General features: G+C 46.1%; 1 protein-coding gene across 13 annotated transcripts in view; it reads left to right on the top strand.

The window, feature by feature from the left end:
- The window catches only part of ITPR1 (inositol 1,4,5-trisphosphate receptor type 1), a 163,015-nt gene that overhangs the window by 37,936 nt on the left and 111,395 nt on the right, over positions 1-13,684 (top strand). For 12 of the 13 annotated variants that reach the window (XM_027640858.1, XM_027640854.1, XM_027640855.1 and 9 more), the window contains 2 exons: positions 10,234-10,349; positions 13,586-13,672. In XM_027640858.1, the coding sequence (XP_027496659.1) occupies positions 10,234-10,349; positions 13,586-13,672 (203 nt within the window). Of the gene's footprint in view, positions 1-10,233; positions 10,350-13,585; positions 13,673-13,684 lie in introns of those variants that run through there. The other variant, XM_027640863.1, reaches the window with a different exon arrangement.

Here is a 13,684-nt window from a genome sequence, read left to right on the forward strand (position 1 = left end):
CTGCCTGTGGGACAAACCCCCAAACCCCAGGGAGAATGTCCTGCCTGCTGGATAACTCCTCCAAGCCCAGGGAGAAGGTGCTGCCTGCGGGACGAAGGGCTCCAGGCCTCTGCTGGCAGGATCTGCTTCCGCTCATGGCCCTGGAACATTTGTTCTTCCCATTTGCAGTCCAGCCCAGGGAAGCTGGCTTGCTCCCCTTCCCATTCTCCAGCTGTCTGCGCTCCGGATCCAGTGTGGCTGTGCTGCTTTGGCTCCCAGCACACACTTCCCTTATTTGGTAACACACAGCCCTCCAGCCGTTCCTGGAAGGGGCTGTTTTACTGGTTTAGGGACTATTTTCCACTTTCATTTTTGATCTCTAAAGCCACGGATTGTGTTCCAGCAGCGCTGCTGGCATAGCTTAACTCCTGGGTGCTGTCAGGCTGGAATCTTACACTCTGTGGAAGTGCTTGGATGTTTTATTCCCTCCTGCAATGTGCTGGTTTGCTGCTGCAGAGGCAATATATGGCAGAACTCGTGTTTACAGTCTGTATGTACCTTGTCAGCGTAATCTGCTCATTAAAGTGCCGAGCAGAGTGCAGCCCTCAGTGCTAGGCCTGCGTTAGGGAGGCCAGGTTTTAATTAGCTGCGTGATTTGTTGGCGTTTTCCATGCTCTGTTCCCGGGGAGGGAAGTGGCGGCGGAGGGAGCTTGGACAGATTGAGCAGCATCACTGGATAGGCCTCAGCAAGAGCATCTCTGGGCCCCTGCCAAGAGGATGGGGACTGTTTAAAGTAGAGAGAGGGAGAGGCCTTAGTGAGGTGAAAGACTCAAGCCAAGCCTGGGAGCAGAAAGCAAGGAATAAAGCTTTTGGTCTCGGGACAGATGGGGACAGTGGTGTTTTACCTGGCACTGCAGGGCAGTTGGGCAGCAGGGCTCTGCTCTGTTCAACTCCACCGTGATTCTTCCTGTAATTAGGCAGGTCTGGGTTTTCTGCATTTATCTTTGCTTTATTAAGGCAGTTTGTGGAAGTCTGGGCATCTGTGGCAGCTCTCACCTCACGGTGCTGCCCGCGTGCCACTGAGTGTCTGTGGCTGCTCAGGGCATCTCCCACAGCTGGCTGTGCTCTGCAAACCCTCCAGGGGAAGGAGGGCTTCCCTTCCAGCTTGGCAATTCACTCAGAGCTTCTCCAAGACCACTCTTAGCTGACTGCATCCAGGGAGGAGGAGGATGGGCACCTGGCAGTGCCACGGGAAAGGTCGGGAACTGCGGGAATCACGGGTGGAATAGGAGTCGTCAGTGCTGTGCTGTGACAAAAAGTGCAACTGCTGCCTTGGAATATATAAAAAGAAACATTGCCAAAAGACAGGGTAATTATTTTTTCCAGTTTTACTTCCTGGCAGAGCCTCAAGTGAAGTTTTTTATTTAGGACCTCGTGCTTCCCGAGGGATATGAACCGACGGGGAGGGAAATGGTCAGGAACACCACTGAGAGTTTGGCACCTCGGTAGCTGTGGGACAGAGGAGCCTGCAGATGCTGCTGGGAGAGGGAGAAGTTCTCCTTTGCATCCCCATGTGGAGAGGGAAGGGAGCTGTGGGGTTACATTGTGAAAATAAATGGGTTAGATGCAGAAATAGTGGAGCCCTGGAAGAGATGAGTTCAGGAGCTGTGTCAGGAATGGAGCAACCATGGGTAATTCTGCCTGGGGGAGGGAGGGGTGAGCTCAGGAAGCTCTCTTGGGGCTGCCAGCCCTGGGAACCTGTGGATGTGGCAGTTCTGCAGGAGGCAGTGGGCCTGGAGTTCAGGAGGATGGCACCTGGTGCAGGAGGAGAGAAACAAATAATCCTTTCAGGGAAGGGATCCCAAGTGCTTCATTAGTGCAAGAAAAATGGAAGCACTGAGTTCAGTCTTATTATTTCTTCCATTCTTCCAAATTAGACCTCAATAACGTTATCAAATATTTATTTAAAGGCCCTGTATCTTTTTTTGGCAATCTGGTTTCTCTTAAAGCCAAATGTGTTTCAGAGATGAAAATTGAGTAACTTTGTTGAACAGCTGAAAAATGTGCCTTTTCTTCTGTGTGATGCTGTGGTGGCTCATTTCTTATAACATATACACAGAACATTCTTAAATAGAAATAACTCCTATTATGCTGTTCAGTCCTGTCAACTCTAACAGCACAACTGTATTCTTTCCATGCTGGTCAACACTGACGCTTCCAGAGGGGTTTGAAATTTGATCTTCCTTGTTCTTCCTGTGCTTGGACTGTCCAAGTTTTCCCTGCCTCCTACCCCCACTTCCTGCCCCATTTTCTACAGGAACTTTAATCCAGAAAAGCAAGAACAAGTGAAGGAGCAAATGTGAAAAAGAAATTCAAGGGGCGAGCAGCTGAAATAAAATGAAATTTGACCAGAAAATGAATATGCTTTGGTTTTTGGGGTAAAGGGTAGACTGAAAAGACCCAAAGATTCTGAGGAAGAATGTGCCAGGATTCCTGTCCTGAGAATCACGTTATAGTGCCTTGCAGGGACATTTGTAATGGAAACTATGAAAAGTGAGATAAGGATGGTTTCCTGAGTCAGGGGTCCAGTTCTCAAACGTGGGACAAAGGCTGAAAGCCACAAGAGTTTACTTAAAACTGCTCCTGCAACTCTTATGCACATCAGTTTGCTGAGTTCCCTTTGTGTAAAGTACAAATCCTTCTCTTTGTAGTGTGTAAAAGTTGAGTTTCAGGGCTTGTGGCAGAGAGAAGGAGTTGGCCTTTGAATTTACCTCTTGGCCTGGTTGGCCTCTAGTCCAGGGTTTGTTTTTGTGCTGGACCAGAGGTGAAGCTAAGACTAAAAACTCTCACTGGAACCTGTGGCTTTCTTGGGATCATGGGTTAGCCCAAATTGATGTGTGCAGGTGTGAACTCTTCTTGTGAGGATTGTTTCCTTCTCCTTCCCCCTCTCCTCAGCACTGAGAGGTTTCTCTTCTGGCTTGTATTTGTGACTCACCAGGAGCCATCGTGGTGCTTTGGCAAGTTCTAGAGAGATTAGCTTCTCTTGGTCCAAGTTATCCATTGTGTCCATAAACTAGACTGTTCTTTGAAGCTTCCAAGGATACCTGGAGCATTCACTGTGTCCTTTACAGCTTTCTCTGAGGCAGCTCCCTGTTTTCTGCCTTCCCAGCTCTCTTGTAGCCTGTTTTGCCCATCCAGGGTAACTTTACCCATCGTGGTGACAAGGAGGCTGATGGTTTCCTTGCTTTCTTTAACCTGGGTGTCAAATGGGACACGTTGTACTGAAATGCATCCGTGTTTTTAGGATTTTTCCTTTCTCCTTGTGTTGCTCTCCCTTCTGGCTCTGTGTTTTCACGCAGCATCTTCCCTCGGTACCAGAGATAGAAAAAAGCAGCTGGTCTTTCCTGCAAATGTTTCCTTTTGGAGCTGCCTGTGTATCCAGTGTCTAAATATTTCTCTCTTTTCGAGTAGCAGCTTTCTTGTTGAAGGAGACCAAAGAGGTTACGTGGAGAAATAAAACAAACAGTGGTGCATCCTGAACTCTTTGGTGCCGAAGGTGTTCCCTTAAAGGGGAATTTCTCCACTCAGTGTTGGGTGGTTTTTTGGGCATTGTGGTCGTGGGGGTGTGAGTTGTCTGTGCTTTGGTTCTGAGTTTACCCTGAGGTGTGACAGTGTGTCCAGAGCCTCACGAGATCATGCCCTGCAGGTGAGGAGTGAGGTGTTTGCTCTTCCCTGCTGGAATAAACTTATCCTGCTCAGCTTACACTGGAGGAAAGGTCAGCTTGGACTGGCCTTGGAGCCACATGTCCATGGCAGGGGGTGGAATTAGATGAGCTTGAAGGTCCCTTCCAACCCAAACCCTCCCGTGATTCCATGATTCCAAGGACGGCTTTTCCGACAGTAAATTTCAGTGTATCTAAAATGCTGTGTTTGTTATTTATAAGTTACTAACAGGGTAATGTGGAGTCATATGCTAATTAATTATGTGGCCAAAAAGCTGTTGCTTTTTAATTAATGTTTCCTTAGCAGGCGTTGATATTCAGCACCCACCTCTCAGGTCTATAATTTTCCTGTCTCTGAAATCATTGTTGCACTTGTCTCCCTTTGGTTTGATACCTCAGCCCCAAGTTAATAACAATTACATTATTTCCTGTGTTGTTACAGCTTGAACAAACGAAGCAGCAATTCCCATTGGTGGGACTTTGCATAAATGAAGATAATACAGGAGGGTGGTTACCCTCGTGTCTTGCAGATGGGAATTGAGGGTGGTTATTTTAACATAAAAATTAAAATATATTTAGATCACAAATGGTGCAGGCTCTGTATTTAAATGTTGGTTGCAAGGGTGATTTTCCTCCTTTGTTCTGCTTTAAAAAGCAAAGCACTGAAAGCCCTTGGAACACCAGGATGCAGCAGCACAGCAGGGAGGTGACAGACGTCACCACGGCACAAACCTCAGGGGTTGTGTTGGGTAACGAGTTCCGTGTTGGAATCCAGAGGGATTGGGCTGCTCTGCAGAGGGATGGGATTGCTGGGAGACCTTTGGGCTTGGGATAAAATCCCATGATGGTTTGGGTTGGAAGGGACCTCAAAGCTCATCCCATCCCACCCCCTGCCATGGGCAGGGACACCTTCCAGTAGCCCAGGTTGCTCCAAGCCCCGTCCAGCCTGGCCTTGGACACTCCCAGGGATGGAGCAGCCACAGCTTCTCTGGGTTCCATCCCAACCCTGCTCATCTGTGCTTCAGTTTTCCCCTCTTGTGGAGTGGCAGAACTGTTTGTAATGCAGGGTTTGACTCGAGTTCTCCCAGCAGGCTGGACGTACAGGGCTCAGGCAGTTTTCCTGCTGGGATGGAGCTGTGGCTGGAGCTCTGTTGGGGCAGCAGGGCTGGATCCTCCCAAAATCCCTGCTGGAAATGAGCTGCTGTGCTCCCAGCAAAGCCTGATCACAGCAAATTGAAAATGAAAGGATGTCTTCTCAGCACAGAGAGAGGCCTTTCAGGAGGATCAGGTTCCTTTTTTCTCCCTCTTCATGGAAATGCAGGAATGATTGATAATCAACACATTTCTGTAGCCACTTTTGTTCTTTATTCTTTGAACCTCTTAGGCTGTCATCTATTAATTTTAAATCTCAGAAGGAACAAGTATAGAAATAGATGATGGAGCTTCTGAGGAGGTGAAACTTGCCTGTGATTGAACACAGGCATTTTGTATTATTCTCTAGGCCTCCTGCATGAAAATATTGCATTTAAGTACAAAAGAGGTTTTCATTTTGTCTTTAAATAAATAAACTCTTCATCCTGTGAAGTGTTATCATCCTTGTGAGTGTATTGAAGCTGGGCACTTTCATAAATATGAAGTCAAGAAGTCTATTTGCAGAGTGTTTCTATCATTGCCAACTCTGTTACTTGCTCATTGCAGCTATTTTTTTATATTTAAAATAAAAGATACTATCCACATATTTCTCTCCTATGAGCAGGCTTTGGCCTTGGGGAAATATCAGGTACCTAAGTATAGAAAAGTCTGAAGAGAAACTGATAAATTTCAACAGGGAATTGCTAATTTTCTTTTAATTTTAGTATTGCTGTGCAAAGAGGAGTTTGGTTTTTTCCAAGTAACGAAGAAACAGCTGTGTTGGTGTTAAATATTCAGTTGATTTGTAAGTGACTTATTTAAATATCTTCATCTTTATAGATTTCCCTCATCTGAGAGCACCCTAAAGTATGATTTTGGTGAGGGGGAGTAATTTTTCTTGGTTCTTACCTTTCTCCAGTTGGCATCTTGTAGAGTCTGGGTTTAAAAGCCGAAATACCAACACACCTTTTTGTTGCCAACAAAGTATTTGATTCTTGCTTCCTCCAACTGCAGAAAAGTTGGGGAAGACTTTCTACTAAATGCTTAAAATAGTCAGTGGAGATTTGGAAAAAATGATGAGTGCTGGATTACACAACCAACCAGGCTGGGGCTGAAAGTGCTTCCAGATCCTTCAGAATTGGGCACTTTGGGAATGGCAGAGGGAGGAAAACTGAGCTGTAGATCTTCAAACTGCCAGAGTAGGGTTAGATGGGATATTGGGAAGGAATTCCTCCCTGTGAGGATGGTGAGGCCCTGGCACAGGTTGCCCAGAAAAACTGTGGCTGCCCCATCCCTGGGAGTGTCCAAGGCCAGGTTGGACGGGGCTTGGAGCAACCTGGGCTAGTGGAAGGTGTCCCTGCCCATGGCAGGGGGTGGGATGGATGAACTTCCAGCCCAAGGCATCCCGGGATCCTCTGGAAGGTTGTAACAGTGACTGTGTCCAGCTGTCACCCAGCACAGGCACCACAAAGAGCTTTGGGTGTCAGCAGTGCCTGTGCAGCAGCTTTCTGAGCTGTCCTCGTGTCCCAGCAGTAGGATTGACATAATGACATCACTTAATGCCCCAAAAGGTGGGAAAACCCTCTGAAGGGAAGGCTGGAATTGCATGGGAGTGTTTGAGTTATGCATTTCTAGGCAGTTTGGTGTAAAAGAAGGTGATGATGTCTTGGCTGGGCTCTGAAATGCTTTGTTCCCTTCTCCAGGTCATTCCAGTCTCTGTAAACCTGGTATTTGCAATTTTGGACAAGTGTAATAATCTCGACATACTATTTCAATGTGACTTAAATTCACATGTGATGGAGTCCATTAAAAAAAAGAAAAAGGACAGAAAAAGGTCAGTCTGGTCAGGTTTTTAATCATGTTATGAGAGCAAAAATTGGGCATTGGGAGTGTGACTGGTTGGGCTTGGACTGGCAGGAAGGGTTGGAAGTTTGGAGACTGTGCTGAGTAGGAAAAGAGCAAGGTCTAGTCAGGAGAAGGGAATGTAAAAGGGAGAAGAGAAAATTAAAAACACGGAGGAGAAGGAATTGCAGTTGGAATAATGTTGCTGGCAAGTTTGAACCCCAGAATACTTTGGGACATGGGGTTTTCTGGCATTCCCACTATCCTTGGTTTTGACTACTGCTCTGTGCTGCTGGTGCATGCAGGGGACAGCCAGACCTTGCTGGTGACATTTCCTGGAGCTGCAGGTGGCAGAGCCCCCGTGGGATCTCAGTGTCCCAGCAGGGAGAGCATTCATCCCTCACGTGGTGCAGTTACAGTCGAGCTCCCTCTTGCTTTATTCCATGCAGAGGAATCGCTGACAGGAGAGCAGGATTTAGCCTGGGAGCGTTGAAATGCACATTTAATACGTGCCCATGTAACATTCATCATCCTGGTGGGGTGGTGTAGGATTATGCAATCGCTTTTTCCTGTGGGACCTTTGTTGGGTGTTCAGGCTTGATGTATCATCATTTCATCAACAGTGACGTGGTGTTTTATTTTTATACTTACTCATTGTGCAATTCTGCCATTTTTCACTGGATATCATGAAGATCTGAAAGGAAAATGCATTCCTTCCTGGTTAATATTCAACAAACAGTCTATAAAAAGATGTGGTTACTGTGCAGTATTTGCTTTATTTATCACCTTTCCTATGTGGCTAAAATCTGCCTGAATCTTTGATCAGAGCAGAGAACCAATGGTTTGGACTGCTTTGGCTTCATTTGGGATCTTAGACCTAAATTCCATAAGGACCATGTCTGGGAAGAGTTGGTTTATCTTACACAGTCACCACTGCTGTGGGTTGCACATCCCTGACCGTGATGGTGCTCAGGTAGCACATCCTTGATGTTGTAAACATAGAAGCCCATGAGACCTGGAGAGCTGAAAGTCTTCTGGCCACAAAGTTGATGTAGTTTGACCACAAAGTTGATGTAGTTTGACCCTAAAGTTGATGTAGTTTGACCCATGGTGAACTACATTCAGTACCAGTGAGCCTTCGGTGGCCACGTTAAAGCAAGTAAGTCAAAGTTGAACTTCTCAACCACTTCAGAAATAGATTTCATAGAACAAATACTAGAAATGAAAATATTTGGCCTTTTTTCTTGTTTGTTTTAGATCTGTAGCTTTGTACCTGGGATGGAAAGCTAAGAAAACTATGTTATGTTTTCCCATCTTGCATTGGACAAGGTCAAACTCTTGGAGACCTCTCCTGGTGCCTGAGGGAGGAGAGGAGGCTGCTTGCATTAACAATTTAGAAGTTAAGCCTAACTTGACAACTTTCTTGACTGAAGAGGATGGAAAGAAGTTCACTGTGACTAAATCTAGCATACAATTAATTCTTCTCTGCAGTTCTGTGTGTTAATTGCTGTCATTGTGTGAACTGATGGGTTCAGCAAAAATAGAAAATTTTATAACTGGTGTGTTGCTTACAATGCAGTCTTAGTTTGAAGTGCCAGCCCGCAGTGGCTTTTTGAATCTCTTCTGTGCTGTCAATCTCTGTGAATCATCTTTATGTAAATGGAAGAAGCCGTTGAAGAGAGCAAACCTGGGAAGTGTGGTTTGCGCTTCCCTCGTGGCTCAGAGGCTTTGGGGTGGTGGTGGCAAAGTGGAGGTGAGTGTTTCTGGAGAGCTGCAGTTAAATCTCCTTCCAGGTGCCCTCAGCTCTCTGTCTGTCCCCAGTGTCACTGTTAAAGGGCCCCAGTGCTGTACTCGGGTCCTTCCATATCTCTGTGGGTATACTGGGCCGGTATACTGGTGTATGGCAGGTGAACTGGTCCCCAGCCAAGCAATCTGCAGGAATCCCTGTGCTGGTTTGGGACAGATTGGTCAGCCCACTTGGCAGTCAGTGCCTCACTGAGATGAAACAACGATCTGCCACCACTGCTTTGTCCACCCTGTTAGGAGTGGGTTTAATTTTTAGGACAGACTTTGAAGACCATCCTGCTGTGAGGGTGGTGAGGCCCTGGCACAGGTTGCCCAGAGAAGCTGTGGCTGCCCCTGGATCCCTGGAAGTGTCCAAGGCCAGGCTGGACAGGGCTTGAAACATCCTGGGCTAGTGGAAGGTGTCCCTGCCCATGGCAGGGGGTGGGACTGGATGGGCTTTGAGGTCTCTCCCAGTCCAAAGCTTCTGGTTTTTGATGATTCTTTGTCCTCCTGTGAAAGGTGTTTGATGTTGCCTGGTGTGCTTTGGGGATGGGTTAGACAGGCAGGGTGGCATCAAATGGGGCTTTTCTTTAGGAAAGGCATTAGAAGTGTGAACGTGTCCATCTCAAATGGTGTCCTGAGGTAAAATTACCAAGGTCTGTCTCAACCTGTGGCAGAGCTGAGATGGCTTGTCTTCAGGATTGGATTTTTCTCCTTTTGGTTGATGTGAATCCATAGTGTCCATTAACCAGGCAGCCCGTGAGCAGCTCTACTTTCCAGGCAGTGAAGACAAACCCCCCAGGTCAGTCTCTCCTCACTTTCCTGCTTCCTGAATTGTCTGCAGGGATGCACCGGGAGCCTTGAGAAAGGCCCTGTGGATTAGGCCTGAAGTGTTATATCCATGTCATTGCCAAAGAGGCTGGGAACAGCCTCCTGGCTCTTTTGGCACTTTGGTTGAACTTCTGAGCTGCTACTTTCGGCGCTGCCTTTGAATAGCTGAATTTATTTTTCTGCGTGTTCTGTTGCTTGGAGACAGTGAGGAGGAGAAACAGTCACTGCAGCTCATTTGGGTTCATTGCTGATAAGTTAGCATCTCTAATACAGAAATGTATTTTTAATAAGACTAATGAGCTGTGATTCCTGGCTTTTGCCAGGCAGAATGTTAAATAAACTGTCGATGGACTGGGTATAGAACCTGACACCCTGAGGGGTTTGATGTCACCTCGAGCTATGCCCTGAGTGGCTGTGCTTGTGCAGGCTCTTCTTTGGGAGGGTTTTATGCTGCTGTCACTTTATTAGGTGAATTTCTCCTGTTTTTTTTTGTCCTGCGTTCCCTAGAAATAGAAGGGATTAGATTTAAAAACTTAACAGACAGCAACAGCAACAAACCCTCCCCCCAAACCAAAGCCCCCCAGCCTGACATTGTGTACCTGCTGAAGGACAACAATTCCAAGCTGAGAGTGCCCAAGACAAATGTGTTTGCCTGGGAAAGCACTGGAACGTGTTCCCGTTTTAGACTGGTACTGTTTTCGACTGGGACAAGTTATAAATTTTCTGGTCTTGCATCAGATGTTGGCAGCAGCAGTTAAGTTTTTAATCATTCATGGGGCAACATTCCTGTTGCTCAAAAAAGCATTTGTCTGATCAAGAGCTTTCCAGAATTTGTTTATAAACCCTTCCTTGCCGCTGGAATATTTGGACGGCGTTAACAGCAAAAGCCCAGATAATTTTGAATAGCTGAAGCCATCTCTCTGTTTATTCTCTGTTTTTATAGATTGCCTGTTCAAGCTGTGTCCCATGAACCGGTACTCGGCTCAGAAGCAGTTCTGGAAGGCAGCAAAGCCAGGAGCCAACAGCACCACGGACGCCGTGCTGCTCAATAAACTGCACGTGAGTGTTCACCCTTGGGCCCCTCTTCACCATCAGCACTCAGCCAGCCTGATTTAAACAAGGATTTCCAATCAACTGGACACCATGAACAGGGAGACACCAAGGGAGTACATAAAGATCAATGTGCAGAACTGCTTTGGAGGTGGTAACATCCTCTGGTTTATACAAAACGCTGCTCGAGGTCTGTGTCCCTCAGCACTGGTGTCCATGGTGCTGCTTTGGAGCCGTGGTGGCCCTTGAGGCTGCTGTCATTAACCTGTGCTAAATGTCACAGTGCTCTAAGTGGGCATTTTGGGTGGGAACAACGTAAAAATGGGACCCTTGAAACAATAGCACAGAATTCTTGAGCATCGTATCTCGACGTGGGAAACCATGAGCTGCTGGTCTGATCAACCTGTTGGGATTCCTCAAACAAACAGAGCTGCTGTTGCTACACGTGAAGGTTGATGGGTAATTATGAGTAATTAGAAGGCCAGCCAGCCTCTCCTTCCATATTAGCTCACAGTATTTAATATTTTCTGGGTAAAATGTTGACATTCAGCAGCTGAAAACTCGGTAAGGCAGTTGATTGCTGTTTTTAGAGTTCCTATATAAAAAAAAGCCAACTTAACTTAAATACCATCTGTTGACTTTAGAGTTAAATAAACTCCATGTTTATGTTAAAATTACATAGCTGGAGTACTTCATGTCAAAATTACAATTTGGGTATTTTTAGTCTCTTTAAGCCTATATTAAGCTCATTGTAGCCTGAAATACGGAATGGCCCCGTAGGAGAGTGTCACTTGCTGATTGCCATATGGCTGCCTTGCTCCTGCACTGCACAAAGACCCACTGTTGGACTCATTTTGCTTCTGAAAATACAATTTTATAAGCTAGAAGTATTAACTTGGCAAGGACAAAGCTATTTTGGTGCTGGCTGTAGCACAGAGGTCCCTCACCTGGGCCATGTTTCTCATGTTGGTAAGAGAAGGAGACCCTGGCAGCAGGTTGGAAGTGATGGGGATTCTGGGTTGGTTATTTTGGTGTATGAGGAAAGGGGAGAGTTCATGGATTTTAAGAGAAATTATGGTATAAATACTGCATCATGCAGAAAAAAAAAAAGGCTTTGGAATTGCCCTGGATTACAGTGTCACTGGGAGTTGTCTTCCCTTCCCAGTGCAGGTGTCTGGGATCTGTCCCTGCTCATGTGACACTTTGCCCTTTTGTGCCAGTGTCCTGGAAATGCAGGATTAGGTTTTTTCCAGAATTAGCCCCAGCTGAGTGATGTTTGCAGAGAAATGTCCCACTGTGAACTGCTTGATTTGGTGGCAGGGTTTGAGTGCTCTCAGTTTTATGGGGATCGTTTCATGTGCGTCGCTCTGACACGAAGGCTGATGGGCTGAGTCAGTGACCTGGGGCTTGGAAATAATTGGGGGCCATGGACCTCACTCACATCCAAACTTCTTTTCCTGCCTCTCACGTTGGGCCCACGTGTCACCTTTTCCACGTGTTGGCACAGGGGATGCACCAAACCCCGTGTGGGGGTCTGTGTGGAGCCCTGTCCATGTGCTCAGGGTTGTGAGCTCTGCCCAGGGGGAGGTTTCTTTATCAGTGCCTTTGATTTCCAGCCCAATCGATGATGCAAGATGGGTTCATCACCACTTGCCTTTTTTGGCTTCTGTTTGTCTGCTGGTGGAATTTACTGTGTGCCACGGAGCGCTCGGTGCTGAGGTCAGGTTATTTTAAGTTAATGCCATTTAAGGGATTTAAAATCTGGGACACTTGTCTCTCCCTGGTCCCACCTCGGTGCTGGTTGAGGAGCTGACATCTAGTGGCCAGAGAAGTGCTTCTTCTGGGATGATTGTCAAGTTTGGTGGGTGCTCGGGAAGTACATCCGGAGTCCTAATCGTGTTTTCACAGAATACATTATTTTCTGTATTGATAATCAATGTGGCAGGTAGAGAAGTCCTATCTGTGATTGCTGGTAGTTGAGAGGGATCTGGTGTCTTAAAGAAATCCTTTCTTGACAGACTACTTGGAAATCAAGAAAAAAAAAGTTACATTTCAGTATTAAGTAGAAAATGGTGCGTTGCTGGATGTACTTTTGAATTTGAGTGAGCAGCTGTATCTCAGGTTCTCCTGGAGCAAGAGCCAGTTATGATGCCTAACACAGCTTCTAAAAATAGCACATTTTGAGTGAGCTGGAATGGTGAAATTCTGTAACAGTGAGCAGAGAAATCTTCCTTTGAGGTAGCTGAGCTTTGTCCTGTGTTACTGGTACTTCACCTCCCCACAGTGAGGAACTGTGGGCACTTTTCTCCTCCAAGAGAGAACTGGACCTACCATAGTCCTTGAGACCCAAACCATAAACCTTGATCCTTAGCCTCCTACCAAGTTCAGTTTTAAATTACTCTCTACCACCAGATAGCAGTTAAAGCAAATACAGATTTATATTTTTAATTAAAATCATCTTTCATCTAAAGTGAGGGAGAATTTCTTAGCCAAATGAAATGGTTTTAATAACAGCCTGGGCAAAATAACTCGCTTTTAAAAGAAAAAGTGCAAGAGGTTTGTTTTAAATTATTAACTATTACTGTGTATCCCTCTAATCACTCAGTTTTGGAGGGGCTTTCTCTTTTATTACCCTGCTGGTGTGATACAGGGATGCTCAGCTGTAGCACAGAGTATCCAACAGGCTCGGGAAGGATGAGCTCTGGTGCTGGGAGTTGGGAATTCAGGTACCCAGAGCTGCAGTGGGCATTTGTACACATCTTCTCAATGATCCTGCTGCACAGGGTGGGGGGATTGGAGATGTTATAAAAAGACAGGCTGGAGAGGAGCTGGAGCCTGTACTGGCAGAGGAAAATAAAAAATCAAAAGTTGCAGTTCTTTCCATTTGTATAGAAGTCAGTAAAAAGGAGCATAGAATTCCTGACTGGAGTTGTTACCCATCCCTTTTCATCTTTTCCCCCCACAGGTACTTGCCTTCTATTCTGTCTGAGCTTTTCATCTCATATTTCATTCCAAAATTCTGTCAAATTGTTCCCTAATTACTTAAATGATGTGTGTCTGTCTTCCTAAGCAATTGAAAAAGGGAACTGGAAATTATGCTGTTGGAAGCTGGAAAAAAAGGAAATTGGGCTATTTCAGCTGCTCACTGTTGTTCCAGTTCTTTGAAATACTCTCCAAGAGCCTCAGGTGTTTGGCCACCCTTTTGTAAAAACCCAGGGAATTGAATTATTGTCCCTTGATTTCAGCATGCGGCCGACTTGGAGAAGAAACAGAACGAAACCGAGAACAGGAAACTGCTGGGAACAGTCATCCAGTATGGGAATGTGATCCAGGTAGGCTGTGGG

This window comes from Corapipo altera, unplaced genomic scaffold, assembly GCF_003945725.1.
Source record: "Corapipo altera isolate COAL_440 unplaced genomic scaffold, ASM394572v1 55, whole genome shotgun sequence".
NCBI lineage: Eukaryota > Metazoa > Chordata > Aves > Passeriformes > Pipridae > Corapipo > Corapipo altera.